General features: G+C 34.9%; 1 protein-coding gene across 2 annotated transcripts in view; it reads left to right on the top strand.

Annotated features, from left to right (window-relative positions):
* The window catches only part of Exoc4 (exocyst complex component 4), a 765,522-nt gene that overhangs the window by 120,512 nt on the left and 630,041 nt on the right, over positions 1-14,969 (top strand). For both annotated transcript variants that reach the window (XM_027950110.2, XM_027950111.2), the window contains exon 7: positions 2,377-2,551. In XM_027950110.2, the coding sequence (XP_027805911.2) occupies positions 2,377-2,551 (175 nt within the window). The remainder of the gene's footprint in view (positions 1-2,376; positions 2,552-14,969) is intronic.

Here is a 14,969-nt window from a genome sequence, read left to right as displayed (position 1 = left end):
TAGCTGAAGCTGGCACTGTGTTTGCATTTTATCTAGGTCTCTATTTCCATGATTTTGCTGGATACCGTGAATCTCATCTTACACTTCATTTGTCCACTGGTCTCTTTTCTAAATGGAGCATGGCTCTGTTAGAGCATTGTCAAGCTGTTCTTCTCCTTAACTGACAGATAAGGTGTGCAGTCATGGAGCTTAGGGGCCCCAAGATAACCAGACAGCAGCACCCCTTCATTTAGAGGAGCCACTGCTCTTCCATTGTTTTCTACTTTATTGCTAGGTCACAGTCCAGTACCAAGAACTTCAAGCCACTGGGATGTTGCACACTACTGGGCTTCAGGCTTCTGAATGTCACGGATCAATGTGCTTTCAAAAAGTGTTGAGTATAACATATGGTCATTAAATTTTAATTTTGTCAAGTAAGGACATTTGGCAACATAACTACCATTATGACAGAAAATAACTGAGATTTCTCTGCTGAGAGAGTGCTAAAAATATAAAATTAAATAAATTTAACTTAGCAAAAAGTCAGTATATTGTTTTTATTTTTCTTATTTTGCTGCCTTCCACTGAAAAATAGATATGACCTGCAGATTTATATTTGGGAACTACAATCTTATATACTTATCATAATCTTTATTTGAAAAGTAGAACCGTCTCTTAACTGGGTATTTACTATGTGTAATTCCAGTTTTGTTATTTTTATTATTATGACAATTATTTCCAGGCACCATATTAACTATTTCAGCTGTTCTGGTTAGTCATATCTTCCTGTACTTTGTACCTTTGTCTGCTGATATTTGTGTCGCTCTCCAATAACACAGATGAGAAAGAGTAATTTTCTTAGAAATATGAGTATAAATATGAAAAATGATATTTTAAATTATCAGTCAAAAGGTGTATATTTTCAAGATTAAGTATGTGTTCTAGAGTGGCAGTACTACATAAATTCTGTTTCTGTCTCATCTAAATTATGATGTCAATAGATATTAGGGTTTTGTCATAAGATAGTTATGGACCAACATATTGGCATACTAATTACAATAACTGGGCAGTAAAGAAGCCATAGTAATAGATAATATGCTATACGTTTTGATGAGATGGTAGATACCTTCTATTATTTATGGTAACACCATCTTGTTAACTGGCATTCTGTCAAGCTCTTTCGCTATTTCTTTGTACTTTACTGGTAGATTTACCAGTCTGAACTGAGAGCCACGTAATATATAATAAAGCTCAAAATCTAAGATTTTTTGATACTTTCTCACGGTATACACAGGAAATTAGTTAAAAAAAATAATTGCTAACCACTGCTAAGTGCTCCTGAATATACCAGAGACATGTAAGACAGTGCCTACCCTGAAAGATTAATAATGGAGAAGGGCAATAAAATATTTGTATATGAATAAATGTGACCCGCAATTACTGAGCCACATACATGAGCCACATATGATAAGTTCCATAAAAATGGATTAAAATACTACACAAGTTCGGAGGAGGAAATGGAGATTCTAGACTTGGGTGATCAGTGAAGCTATATGTCTTGGTGGTAGAAGAATTGCTTTGTACCCTGACCTAAAGCTCTGTACTATCTCTAAATACACAATCTGCATTCTAGTATGGTAGTGACAGGTAGGTGGCTAAATGCCCTGACACAGAAATCAACTTTTGTTCTAGGCCCAGCTGCCTTGCAACCTCATTTTGTGTCCTTGAGTATATAAAATCGATGTACTAATATGTGTCTAGCATATCTCACTATGATAAATGAGATAATGCGGATGCCTAAGCTGCTCCCTGTAGTGAAAGTCAGATTGCTTGGCAGGTGTGTATTTTTTTTTCAGGCACCTTAGGCCATATATTTGAATGGTAGTAAGCACGGCTTTCCATGACTAAAAGGATTAGAATCCTTACCAAAGTACCCAATTTATTGCTAGGGAATAGCATATTCTGTGCAACATCTGAGCTGTTGTTTGAAGAAATTGCCTGAATTCCTTGGAGAAGCTGCCTGGGTGAATATAGAGTGGTAGAATTGTAATCACTGAAATACATTAAAAAGGATACAAACATTCATTGAGCTTCTATTGCTACTTTAGGGACTTTATAATTGATTTTTAAATTCTTAAATTATTTTTGTTTTGTAGCAAAGGTAACTGAGGCTTAGAAAATTATTTTTTTTTTTAAGTTGCATAGAATATGCCACTGTTTGAAATCAAATCTGTTGAAGTGTGATATTTATGCTGTTTATGTTGAAGTATGTTATTTCACTTTGCTACACCTGATGTTTTTCTTATAGACCAGTATGAACCATCCATCAGCATGCTTGCATGTTTGTGTGTTTGTATAAATGTTATTTATTTATCTGTTTGTTTGTTTTGTAACTAGATTACTTCTAGAGCTGCTGGAGCTGCTGTTTGACAAATTTAATGCTGTAGCTGCTGCACACTCTGTGGTCCTGGGATACCTGCAGGACTCTGTTGGGAATCCAGTAACTCAACAGGAAGAAATCAAATTGTATGATATGGCAGATGTGTGGGTGAAGATCCAAGATGTGCTACAGGTACGGGATTTTTGCAAAGGGTTTCATCTTGATTTAGGACAGCAATTTAGAATAGCAATAGTAATAAATCAGTCAACTAAAATACTACATTAAGAATCATAAACAGTGAGAAAGTAGTGCTTCCATTTAAAAGGGAAACTGCTGATATAATTAACTTTTACCATCTTCGAAGGCCATTTAACAGTTTCTTTTTGCCTAACTTTAAAAATAAGAACAGATTGTTAATTTGTATCGATCAAAGATTTATAGTATAATGCTTTCTGTTGTATTATATTTTTCTTTACTGGAATTAGGTATATATAATGTAAAAAATTAAAACACCCTTAAACACCATTTCATAAAAACATATGCACTTATTTGTACTGACTATTTTCTAACAGTCACCTTTTGCATATTTTGGGCTATATGACATGTTAAGAGCTTATTCTGATAGAAGAGAATAAATCTGTAAGATATAAATGTATCACTTGAAGATCAGAGGAATTATATTGCTGTTTGGTATGATACTGCTGAGATGGCATTTAGAAACTGTGCTGTATTTTCTTTCCAGCAAAATATACTTGATTTGGCCAGATGAAAATTAGAAATGCAATTAAGAGTTAGCTGAAGCAAGTTTGAAATAGCTAAATAGAAATGACTCAGTTAAGTAGTACCTACTAGTAGGAAAAAAATTAAGTATATGTAGGAAATTGAAAAATATAACTATGTAGGAATGAAATTACTTGCATGGCAAATAGGAATCTTTGCAGTAAAAAATAAATCATGAATATAAAATGTAGTCATTTTTGAGAATATAGGCATGCTCTTGTTGGATTGAATGATTGATTCTTGGTTATTCATTCATTAGATTTTTTTTTTGTATAGTGCATTTGCTTTATTGATGCCATCATAATATGCCATCAGTAGAAATAATATGGTTTGAAATTACATTTTCTGAGTTATTTTTTACCAATATGTCAATTTTCTTGTACCCATAGTAGGTGCTTGATGAATATTTACTTATTGAATTAAATATCTTTATGGGCTGGTGATTCAATATTTTATATCTTGACTTGATAATCTGTCATATGGAATGAATATGTGCTTTTTATGCAGTTTATTTTCAGGATAAAATAATAGATTTTAAAGCTTTTTTCAAATATAATTAGCATTAGGAGCTTCTGGTTCTGGCCATGATGAAGTTTCCTCTTGCTGGAAGCAAAGGTAAAACTGGTTAGACTCAGACAGCAGAGAGAAGACACTTGAGGGGAGCTTCATATTTATCACTGCTTCTTCCTGGGGGTACTTTTCCAAATTATGGCATAGGGAAGTGAAGTCCAGATAGCAGCAGACTATCTTAGCAGAGATTGGAGTTGAAGGATCTAGAGGCAGCTGGAATTTGTGGGTTGGGATCCTGGAGAGCAGAGAATTGCATTCAATTTGAAGGAGCCCCTTCAGAATTTATAAATGAGTGCCATTGAACCCTTGGGTCTATTATGAAGCTGAGCAACACAACGTAGCTTAGTAGAAAACGGCTACTGTGGGATTTGAGCTGAACAGAGATTTCAAAAGAAGCTGCAAAATGGTCAGAAATGTTGTAATTCAGGCCATCTAGTGTGGGAGAACCTGCAGAATGCCCTGTGCTTTCAGCTGTGACTTCAGACAGATCATGCTTTAGGACCAAGGCTATTCTAGCCACTGAGGAAAGTTTACTGCAGATTTATATAACAAATCCCCAAAACATGTTCCTTTGAGATCAGCCTGATCTACCTGTAAATTAACTGCCTGGTAGACCAAAACTCTCTCTAAAAAAAGCCAACATAATTTGGATTCTCAATAATGATGCAGCTACAATGTCTAGCATATAATTATTACACTTGTGAAAGAGCAAGAAAATGTGACTCATAAGCAAAATTTTAAAAGTTGACAAAAATTAGTATCTCAAATAAAAAATTCGCCAGATGGACTTAACAGCAAATTGCATAGTCTAAAAGAAAGGATCAGTGAACTTGAAGTTAGATCAGTATAGACTGCAAACCAAAGTATGGGGAGAAAATAGACCAAAAAGAAAATGAACAAAGTCATAAGAGGCTCTGGGACATTATTGTACAGCCTATCAATTGTGTTGTTATTATAGAAGAATAAGGGCCAGATAAATTAGGGCAGAAAAATATCAGAAAAAATAATGGCTTCCAAATTTTAAATTTTGTTGAAAAATATACATACACAAATCCAAGAAACTTATCAGATCCCGAGAAAGATTAACACAAAGAAAATCAACGCCTAGACACATCATTATCAGGTTGCTCAAAGTCAAAGAAAAGAAGTCTTTAGAAATATCCAAAGGAAAACAGGACACATTGCCTATAGGGAAACAGTGATAAAAATTATCACTGGCTTCTCATGAGAAACAACGCAAGCCAGAAATCAATGAACGTCATCTTAAAAGTGTTTGAAACATCAAAAATTGTCAATCTAGAATTTTGTTCTCAACTGAAAATATCCTTTGAAATGAAGATAAAAATAAATACATTTTCAAGTGAACTAAAGCTGAAAGAATTTGTTGCCTTTGTACCTGCACTTAAAGAAATGTAGAAAGTTTTTCAAACTGAAGGAAAATTATACCAGATGGTACGTCAGATCTAGAAGAAAAATTAAAGAGAGCCATAAAATAAACATATGAGCAAAAATTCTCATTTCTTAATTTCTTTATCTTTCCTTAATGGAATTTTTAAAGTAAAAACAATAGTAATATGTGTTTTTTTAAAAATATATTTGGAACTAAAAGATGTGGCAGTAATTGCATAAAGGACAGGAGAGTAGGGTAAATGAAATTGTAGAGTTGTAAATGTCTTACATCATATGTGAAGGGGTGTAATTGTCAGGGTAGAAACTAGGATAGGTTAAGGATGCACAGTTTGATTCCTGGCGTGCTAAAACATTAAAGTGGAGATATTGTTAAAAAGCCAATAAAGGGGATTGAATTTAATTTTGAATAAATATTTGGTTAATCCAAAGGAGAGCAAGCAAGAAAGAAAAAAGAACAAAGAAAAAAGAAGAGATAAGGACAGATAGACAAGATGGAACACAAATAGCAAGATGTTAGACATATAAAAAATCACATTAAATGTAAATGACTGAATACTGCAAAAAATCAGAGATCATCCAGGATTAAAAACAAAATAAAAAGCAGGACACAGCCATGCAGTTTCAAGAGTTGTGTTTTATGTCATTTTATTACTTTTTAATTTTTAAACGATTTTGAAATTTTTGGAAAGTTGTAAGAATAGTACAAAGAATACCCATATACCTCCTTATTTAGATTTAACTATTTTTAGCAATTTACCACTTGATCAGTTGTTTTCTCTATATGTACATGCGCATATACACATTTTTCTTTGAAAAACTGACAGCTGTTATCTTAACTACTATTTTCTAGTTTTGTGAAATAACGTTTGATAGAGCAGATTTTTTACTCCTTTAGTAGAGAAATCAACATAGGAGCAGGTATTACATTTAGTCTCCTTTCAACTTGAATATTTCTACTCTCTTTTTTTCTTTTCTTTCTTCTTCTTCAGAAGAAGAAATTGAACTTAGGGGCCCTTGACCACTGAGCCACATCCAAGCCCTATTTTGTATTTCATTTAGAGACAGGGTCTCACTGAGTTGCTTAGTGACTCACTTTTGTCTTTGAACTTGAGATTCTCCTCTGTCTCAGCCTCTGGAGCTGCTGGGATTTCAGGTGAGTGCCATCACGCTCGGTTTCTTTTTCTTTTCTGACAGTGGCAGTTTTGAAAAAATATGCTCTCCCCTTTTAAGACAGATTTCTCATTTGGGGTTTAAAAGACACACTTTAAAGATACAGAGATATGAAAAGTATAAGATTTTTAAACCTTTTGAGAGTGTTTAAAAAATCTGTAAAATGATATAGTTGTCAGTTTGGTTTCTAATAAGACAGATATTTTAATGATGGTTTAATGTTAAATTATTTGGAGCAACTATCTGCTAAGTACTGGGGAATAAAATGAACAAAAGAAAGAGAGCTTACTTCAATGAAGTAGGGAGAGCCTGCAGTAGTGTGTGTTTTTCTATTAAATTCATCATTAGTGATCTTTTATACAAGTAACAGCACAGGAAATCCTCGGTAGGAAATATTTAGTGTTTTCCTACATGCAGGTTTAGGACAGAGAGTTTTGGTTCAAGTTTCCATATAGTTTTCTGCGTAGAACTAATTTAGTTTTATATACTTATTGGAGGATTGATCTTTAGGTTTCATATTATTCCTGGAGGACAAAATAATCAGGAACAGTAGATGCCTGCTTTAAGCATATAGCAGCATGAATGAAAAGAATAAGATCACATGGTGAATGGAGTTAGAAATGTTTAGAGTTTGAATCTCAGTGTTTCTTTAAATGAAAAATATTTCTTGCTGAAAAGAATTGAAGTGTTCTTTTGTATATTAAATTTAGGCAAAGAAAGTTATTCTTGATCTTTTAGAGATGAGCATTTTTTCTCATCCAGAACCTGGGCTCTCCCTGGCAGGCAGAACTGTCCTTTAGTTGGAAGGCTCGTTTGTCTCAGTATGTTTGCGTCTGGAGACAGACAGCGAGGAGACAAGGCTAGAGCTATCATAGTAACAAGGTGTCACAGTTTTCTCCTGGTGTCAGCCCTGTGACCACACACCATTGCACTCCTTTTTCGGTTTTCACTCTTTTGAAACTGTGATAATAGAAATACATGTTTTTGCCCTTCTGAGCAGCAGCAGCAGCACCTTCCAAAATGTCACCTACTTGATGACATGCCTGTCATACTGTTGGCTACACGTTTTCAAGTGTATATAAGGCTGAGGTACACCAGAAACAAAATTTTCATTTCTTGTGGAATTCTACATAAAAGGAAATAAGAGGATTACTTGGAACCAACTCATCCTCCTGGCATTATCGTTGTGAAGAAGATCTATTTTTTTTTTCATATCTCATTTCAAAACAAAACTGTCTACTTGGCCATTGTTGGTTAAAACGTACACCCCTTAGTGTGCTCACCAGTATTTACAGATGGAAGTAGTGGGTTCTCATTACCTGGTGTACCAGTAACAGTGTCTCCCAGAACAAATCCTTTCACTTTTTTAGTGTCTTGATTTCTTTTTCCAGAGAGTAACAGACAGAATGTAAAATCATGTTACTTTTGTTAACTGCCACATAAATGTTTAAATAGTGACAGAATTAACCTCATGCAGAGAGAACTGAAAGTTTGCTGTCAAGTAAGAAAAGCCACAAAAATTATTGCTACTTATCCATGACCTGCAGGAGATTTTCAAGGGGACATGTAATTTCTATTTTGAATCCATACCTGGAACTGGGTTATTCTTAGTTTATTCTATATTTTGGTTAGTTGAGGATTCCCTACCTTAGAGTAAAATTAGCTTCTTTTCAGAATTCTGGGCTAGAGAGTATTCTTGCAGAAATAGTTTCTCTTCATTTTCAGCCTTTAAAACTTCTCATGGCATCATTTTGGGTGACATAATAAAGCCATGCTGTTAGCCATGCCATTGAGTCCTCAGAAAGGTGCTTGCTCCTAAAATGTTTGTTCTGTCTTCCCAGAGGATAGTATGCTGCACATTGAGGAGAATTCAGTTAACATTTTTAAAAAAATATTTATTTTAGTTGTAGATGGACCTTTATTTTATTGATTTGTTTATATATGGTGCTGAGAATCGAACTCAGTGCTTCACACATATGAGACAAGTTTTCTACTGCTGAGCCACAACCCCAGCCCAGAATTCAGTTAATATTCAAAACTTCAGTTAAAACCCTTCTTCTAAATTAGAATCAGCTTCTACAGTACTGAGACTTTTCCTGTGTTGTTTCATGCTCACTACTAATTCTTCAAGCAGGAATTGATGGGTTGCCAAGGAGATTGCTCCTGGTGCAGATGTGGCAAATGCCCAAGTCAAAGTGCTGGGGTGTCTGCTGCTCAGTGAAGCCTGATGTAAATGCAGACAGCTTAATACACTAAGCCAAACTTCAGAAAATAGTGTCTTGTCAGGGCGTACCCCAGAATAGGAATATCTGGTGGTCAGTCTGCTCTTCTTATATTCTTAGATACCAAAGATGGTCTGCATGGCCTGATTACCTTAGTTTAAAGGACCTCAGGTAAAAATGGCAAATCTTTCTTCCAGCCCACCACCTCCAAAGCTTAGTCCTTATCTATTTTTTTTTCTGAGATTTTAGCATATGAACAGTTAAAAGCCAAGGGCCCTGGCAGATCATGTCACTACTACTGCCTTAAGTGTCCTTTATCACATTTTGGTATACTTGGGACTAAACAAGGAGCCATAATAAATGGTGATGATTACACAATGGAATATTACTCAGCACTAAAAAATAACGAGATCATGGCATTTGCAGGAAAATGGATGGTATTAGAGCAGATTATGCTAAGTGAAGTTAGCTAATCCCCCCAAAACAAATGCCAAATGTCTTCTCTGATATAAGGGAGGTGACTCAAAATGGGGTAGGGAGGAAGAACATGAGAAGAAAATTACCTCTAGATAGGGAAGAGAGGTGGGAAGGAAAGGGAGGGAGAAGGGGAATTGTAAGGAAGAGGAAAGAAGACCCCCTTCGTTATACAGAATTCAGGTATGACGATGTGAGGGAAAAAAAAAGAAGAAGTGGGTCACATTAGATTGGGTAGAGAGAAGTGATGGGAGGGGAGGGGAGGGGAAGGGGGGAATGGAAGGACAGCAGAATAAAATAAACATTGTTAATGCTGTGTGTATATATGTGACTGCATACCAATGTAATTCTGCAACCTGTACACTCAGAAAAATGAGAAATTATATTCTATCTGATTCAAATGTATGATAATATCAAGATCATTATACTGTCATGTGTTACTAATTAAAACAAATAAAAAAGTGGTGATGATTAATAGTAGTAGATGAAATAGTATGATATACAAAGTATCATCATATGTTTCATGAAATTGAAGTAAAAGCTATGAATTTCACTACATTTCTCAGGTCTACCAAAAAAGATTTTAGAGCAACAATAATTATATTTTTCTGAATTGGTAATTTTTTTTTTTTTTTAAATTTTAAATGTGTCTTTCTTAAATCTACTCTGGTTATGGAAGCAGTGCATGCGTTTGACTTTAAATTTTTTTTTTTTTTTTTGGTGCAGTACTAGGGATTGAGCCTAGGAACTATATCCCCAGTCCTTTTAATTTTTTTATGATTTTTTTTTAGTTGTATATGGAGTCAATGTCTTTATTTGTTTTTATGTGGTACTAGGATTGAACCCAGTGCCTCACACTTGCGAGGCAAGTGCTCTACCACTGAGCTACAACTCCAGCCCTCAATTTTTTTATCTTGAGACAAGAGTCTCACTAAGTTGTTCAGGGTCTTGCTAAATTGCTGAGGATGGCCTCGAATTTGTGATCCTCCTGCCTCAGCATCCCAAGTCTCTGGGATTATAGGCATGAGCCACCATACTTGGAGCCAATTTCTGAAAGGTGAAGGCTGGAGACCTTATAAGACTCAGACTTGGGCATTGCCTGGTATCACATTCTTTTGGACAAAAGGACAGTTCAGATTCAAGTGGAGGGAAGATATAGTCCATGCATTGGGAGGAGCAGCAAAGAATTCGCAGCTAGCTTTATTCCATGCCAATTTTGTGGGGTTTATAAGTTTGCTTTTATAGATCCTCCAGAGTCTGACTTTGGCATGAGGTTATTTCTTTTGCATCTTTGCCACTAGATAAAAGATCAACATTTTTTTCCAACTTCTTTTAATTAGTTAGAGAATATTTAAATGATGTAAAGGGTCAGCAGATTTACCAGTTTGATCATATTAAAGACTGTTCAAGATACACTAGTAAATACAAGTCTTTCACAAACTGTTCAAGTTTATGAAAATCCTTATAGTAATGACATTTTGTTTAACAAATTGTCACTTTATACTCAGGCACTGAAATGATTCCTTACATCTTATTAATTCCTTTGATCTTTCCCTTGTTACCATTTGCCCTATTGTCTCCCATTTTAGAGATGGAGAAACTGAGATAATACATTTTCATGTATTATCCCTTTCTTTTTTTTTAATAGTTTTTTTTAGTTGTCAATGGATATTTATTTTATTTATTTATATGCAGTGCTGAGAATCAAACCCAGTGCCTCAAACATGGTAGGCAAGCAGTCTCGACTGAGCCACAACCCCAGCCCTTCTTTGTCTTTTCAGAAATTTTAAACGATTGGTTCAGAAGCATACTTTGGCTTCTACTTTGACATTTCGACATGTAACTCAAGAGAATCTGTGCTACTCTCTTAGTTGATTCATTTGATTGAAATGATTTTAGTGTGTATGTGTGTGTGTGTGTGTGTGTATTTATATATATATATATACATATGTGTGTGTGTATATATACACACACACACATATATGTGTATATATATATATATAAATACACACACACACATATATGTGTGTGTGTGTGTGTGTGTGTGTATTGCAGTAGTCACTGCTTAGAGATTTGGCTTTTCCTGTTCTAAAATGCCAAAGGTTTGATGAATCCAATAACATGGGTTTGAGCCTTTGCCCTGTATAGTCAGGGAAATTAAGAATATTTTAGGGCTGGGGTTGTGGCTTCGTGGTGAGCCCTTGCCTAGAACGTGTGAGGCACTGGGTTTGATCCTCAGCACCACATAAAAATAAAAAAAGTAAATAAAGTTATTATGTCCAACTACAACTAACAATACTTGTTTTTTAAAGATTATTGTAGTTATGTTTTTGGCAGTAGCTTTGCATTAAATGATCTGAATGTTCTGAATGCTTTGCTAGTCATGGTGGTCATCAGTTCTCCCAGTGTCTGTTCCTTCCTCCTCCCCTAGTTTTTCCTTCTTTTCTTTCCTGTTTTAAAGATAACCATTTTTTCTTGTTTACCTTACTGTTGTGCAGTTTTGTTGGCAGGGAGGACAAAGAGGCTTTGGTGGTTGTCTTTCCTTTGAGATGTCTTTTTGCTTTGCATCTTTTGCTTCTTTGTCCCTCCAGTGAGGACTGCATTCTAGTGGTGGAGGGAGCAGTCCTTGACCTTGTTAGTTCCACTGCTTATATTCTTGTTCTTGGGTGAAAGTTGGAATATTCAGAGGAGGGATATTACTGATACCTATAATATGAGTTTATGCAAAGCTTAATTTAAAAATTGAGTAGAAGTTAAATAATTTAAGTAGGATATTAATATTTTATGTACTTGGTCTTAAAACTTCTGAGGTGAAGGGTGATACAGAACTAGCTCTTGTATTAGTTCAATCTTCATGAGGTCTCCTAAAAAAAGTGATACTGAAAGAAGTGATTTTCCATGAAGTTCTTCCATGGTGGGTAGTTGCTGTGGTTAAGAGGTGGCAAGAAGCAGGGATGCAGTGACCTGTGACATACTGAATGTCATTATTTGGTTTCTTTAAACATAAATATAATTTAGTCAGTTATGTCTTCTGGATTCTATTATACTAGTCATGCTCTGTCTTGATGTTTTCATATTTACTGTCTTAAAACTGTGATTCTGCGAGAAGGTGCATAGTCAGAATTTCTGTGGACTTCCTACCAGGAAAGCCTACTTAGTAGGATTATAACTGATTCTAATGCACACACCTGGTTCAATACTAGGGATAGTATTATTGTTTGGTTGTATTAATACCAAGACCATGAAAGACAGTATTAGGGAGTGGGAGAAGCTTATAAAAGTTAGATTTAGTTTAACTTTTAAAGGTATGTTCAGTGTTGCACACTTGGGAGGGTTCCATGACGTATGGCAAATGGTGATAGGATGAAGAAACTCCATGAAAATGGGAAAGGGCATTAATATATGCACGTTCTACAGGGTTAAGAAAGATCTAACACCTGTGCCTGAGTTGATCTCCATTTACAGATGATATTGGTCAACTTGAGTGTAGCAGCCCAAAGACAGCAAATGTCGGTAATTCCTATTTGTGACCTAAATAGTTGAGAATGTTGAAAAATACAGTATTTCATCCAACAACTTTTTTGCCTAGAAAAAAATGACAACAGAGTGTTGATAATTATTATATTATTAAGAAAGGGGTTTTCTGGGTTGCTTCTCTCCTTCTATTCTCATTTATTTCTTCTATGATTTTTCTGTATATTCTTCCCTTTAAACATGTTCTTGTAAAAGGAATTTAAGAAATTATTTTAATTTTGCAGGAAGTTAAGACAAGAACCATAACAATATGGAGCAGATTATGGTGCCCTGGAAAAATGACCAGTATTAAAGCAGTGTTAGTGTAGATCACAGAAGGACGTGGTCAGAGTGAGGTAAAGTACTTGAGTTTATGGAATAGTCGGACTTGGCACATTTAAAAATGGTTAGGGCTAAATATATGTGAGTAGTATTATAGAAAACTGGGGAACAGGGAGGTTATTTTTTGTTGTTTGTTTTTAGTTGGTCTTCTTGAAAAGTATTACCAAAACCCCCAAACAAACAAACAACAACAACAACAAAAAAAAAAAACACCCTTATTTTTGGTTAGTTTTGGGTGGTAGAGAGATCTTTGAAGAATAGATTGGGCCGTTTGGACTTGAGCTTTCAGAAAGTAGGCTGCCTTTATAATTTGTTTATTTGCTTTTCCATTATGGAAAAGTATGAATATGTTCAGACATAAAATAATGGATCCCTCTGCACTCATCATCTGGTTTTATCAGATCAGTTTCTGGCTAATATTGCTTTATCCCTCCCTCTACTACTTCCTTCTCCCTATTTTGAAACCACCCTAGAAATCACATTATTTTGTTTATATTTCAATATGTATCTCTGAAAGACAAGAACGTTCTTTGAAAAAAATCAAACTATACCTAAAAACAAATTTATCATCAAATATCCAGTCAATGTTCATGTTTCCAGTTGTCTCAAATGTGATAATTATGTTTTTCACAGTTTGAACCAGGATCCAAACAACATTTAAATATTATAGTTTGATGTTTCTTAGGACTCTTTAATCTATAAGCTCCCCCTCCATCTCTCGTTTTATTTTTACCCCTCAAAATTTATTTTTTAAGAAGCGGATCATCAGTCTTGCAGAATTCCCTACAGTGTAGCAGTTGTTAAATGCTTAGTGTCATTTACTGTTTACTTTTGTTGTGTTGCTTGAGTCTAGAGACTTGATCAGATTTAAATTGATTTGTAGGTGCATGAATATTTCACAGGTGAGGTGAGATGATGGTAGATGTTATCCTTTTTATTTTTTAATTTTTTGATAGAGGAATAATATACTGAAAGTCATATTTTTAAGATGCATTTTGTGGCAATAGGGTACAGAATGAATTGATGGATAAGGAAATGGATGAAGAGACATCAATTAGAAGGAAAGTTCAATCAGTGTTGGATGGGAAGGCAGGGTAGAGAAAAGAAAGGGGAGAAAGAGTAGAGAGATTTTGAAAAGAAAAAAAGAATGAATTCTCAAAGCCTTAATATTTACTCTGAGAAATGAAGAACCTTAAGTCAGGGTAAAGTTTTGAAACTGGGTGATTGGGAATTAGGATAGGAAGGTGGTGCTTTATGTGGGTTAAAGTTGGGGTATTGGCAGAATAGGAATTATGTTTAGGCAATTATATTGAGCTTGGGAGGCTAGAGTAGAAATTTGAATCAGCATATTACAGGGACATAGCCACATCAATATTTATAGCAGTTCAATTCACAATAGCTAAACTGCGGAACCAACCTAGGTGTCCTTTAAGAGATGAATGGATTAAAAAATGTGGGGTGTGTATATGTGTGTATGTACATGTGTGTGTATACACACGCACACACATACGATGGAATGTTACTGAGCCTTAAAGAAGAATGAAATTATGGCATTTACCAGAAAATGGATGGAGCTGGAGAATATCATGCTAAGTGAAATAAGTCAATCTCAATAAACCAAAAGCTGAATGTTTTCTCTGATATGTTGATATTAATTCACAATGGCAGGAGGGGGCTGGCTAGGGAAGTATGGAGTTATTTTAGATTGGGTAGAGGGAAGTGAAGGGAGGGAAGGGGGTCTGAGGGTAGGAAGGATAGAAGAATGAATTGGACATTATTACCATATGTACATATATGACCAATGTGATTCTACATCATGTACAACCAGAAGAATGAGAAATTATACTTCATTATATATGACGTATCAAAGTGCATCCTACTGTCATATATAAATAATTACAATAAATAAAAAAACAATAGGATTGTATAGGGAGAATAATGCAAAAAAAAAAAAAAAGCAAAATGAGAAATGCAACATATATGAGGCCAAATATAAGGAAAAGACCCTGGAGTCAAAGGATTGAATGTACCAAGCTTATTTTTCGTTGTTTCCCTTATAATCACTATATTGGCCAACCTGACCTGTACTGTGACTGATCTCTGGTTAGTGGGGGTGGGCACAAGAGTCT

This window comes from Marmota flaviventris, chromosome 1, assembly GCF_047511675.1.
Source record: "Marmota flaviventris isolate mMarFla1 chromosome 1, mMarFla1.hap1, whole genome shotgun sequence".
NCBI classification, from domain to species: Eukaryota; Metazoa; Chordata; class Mammalia; order Rodentia; family Sciuridae; genus Marmota; species Marmota flaviventris.
This window is presented reverse-complemented; position numbering and strand designations above follow the sequence as displayed.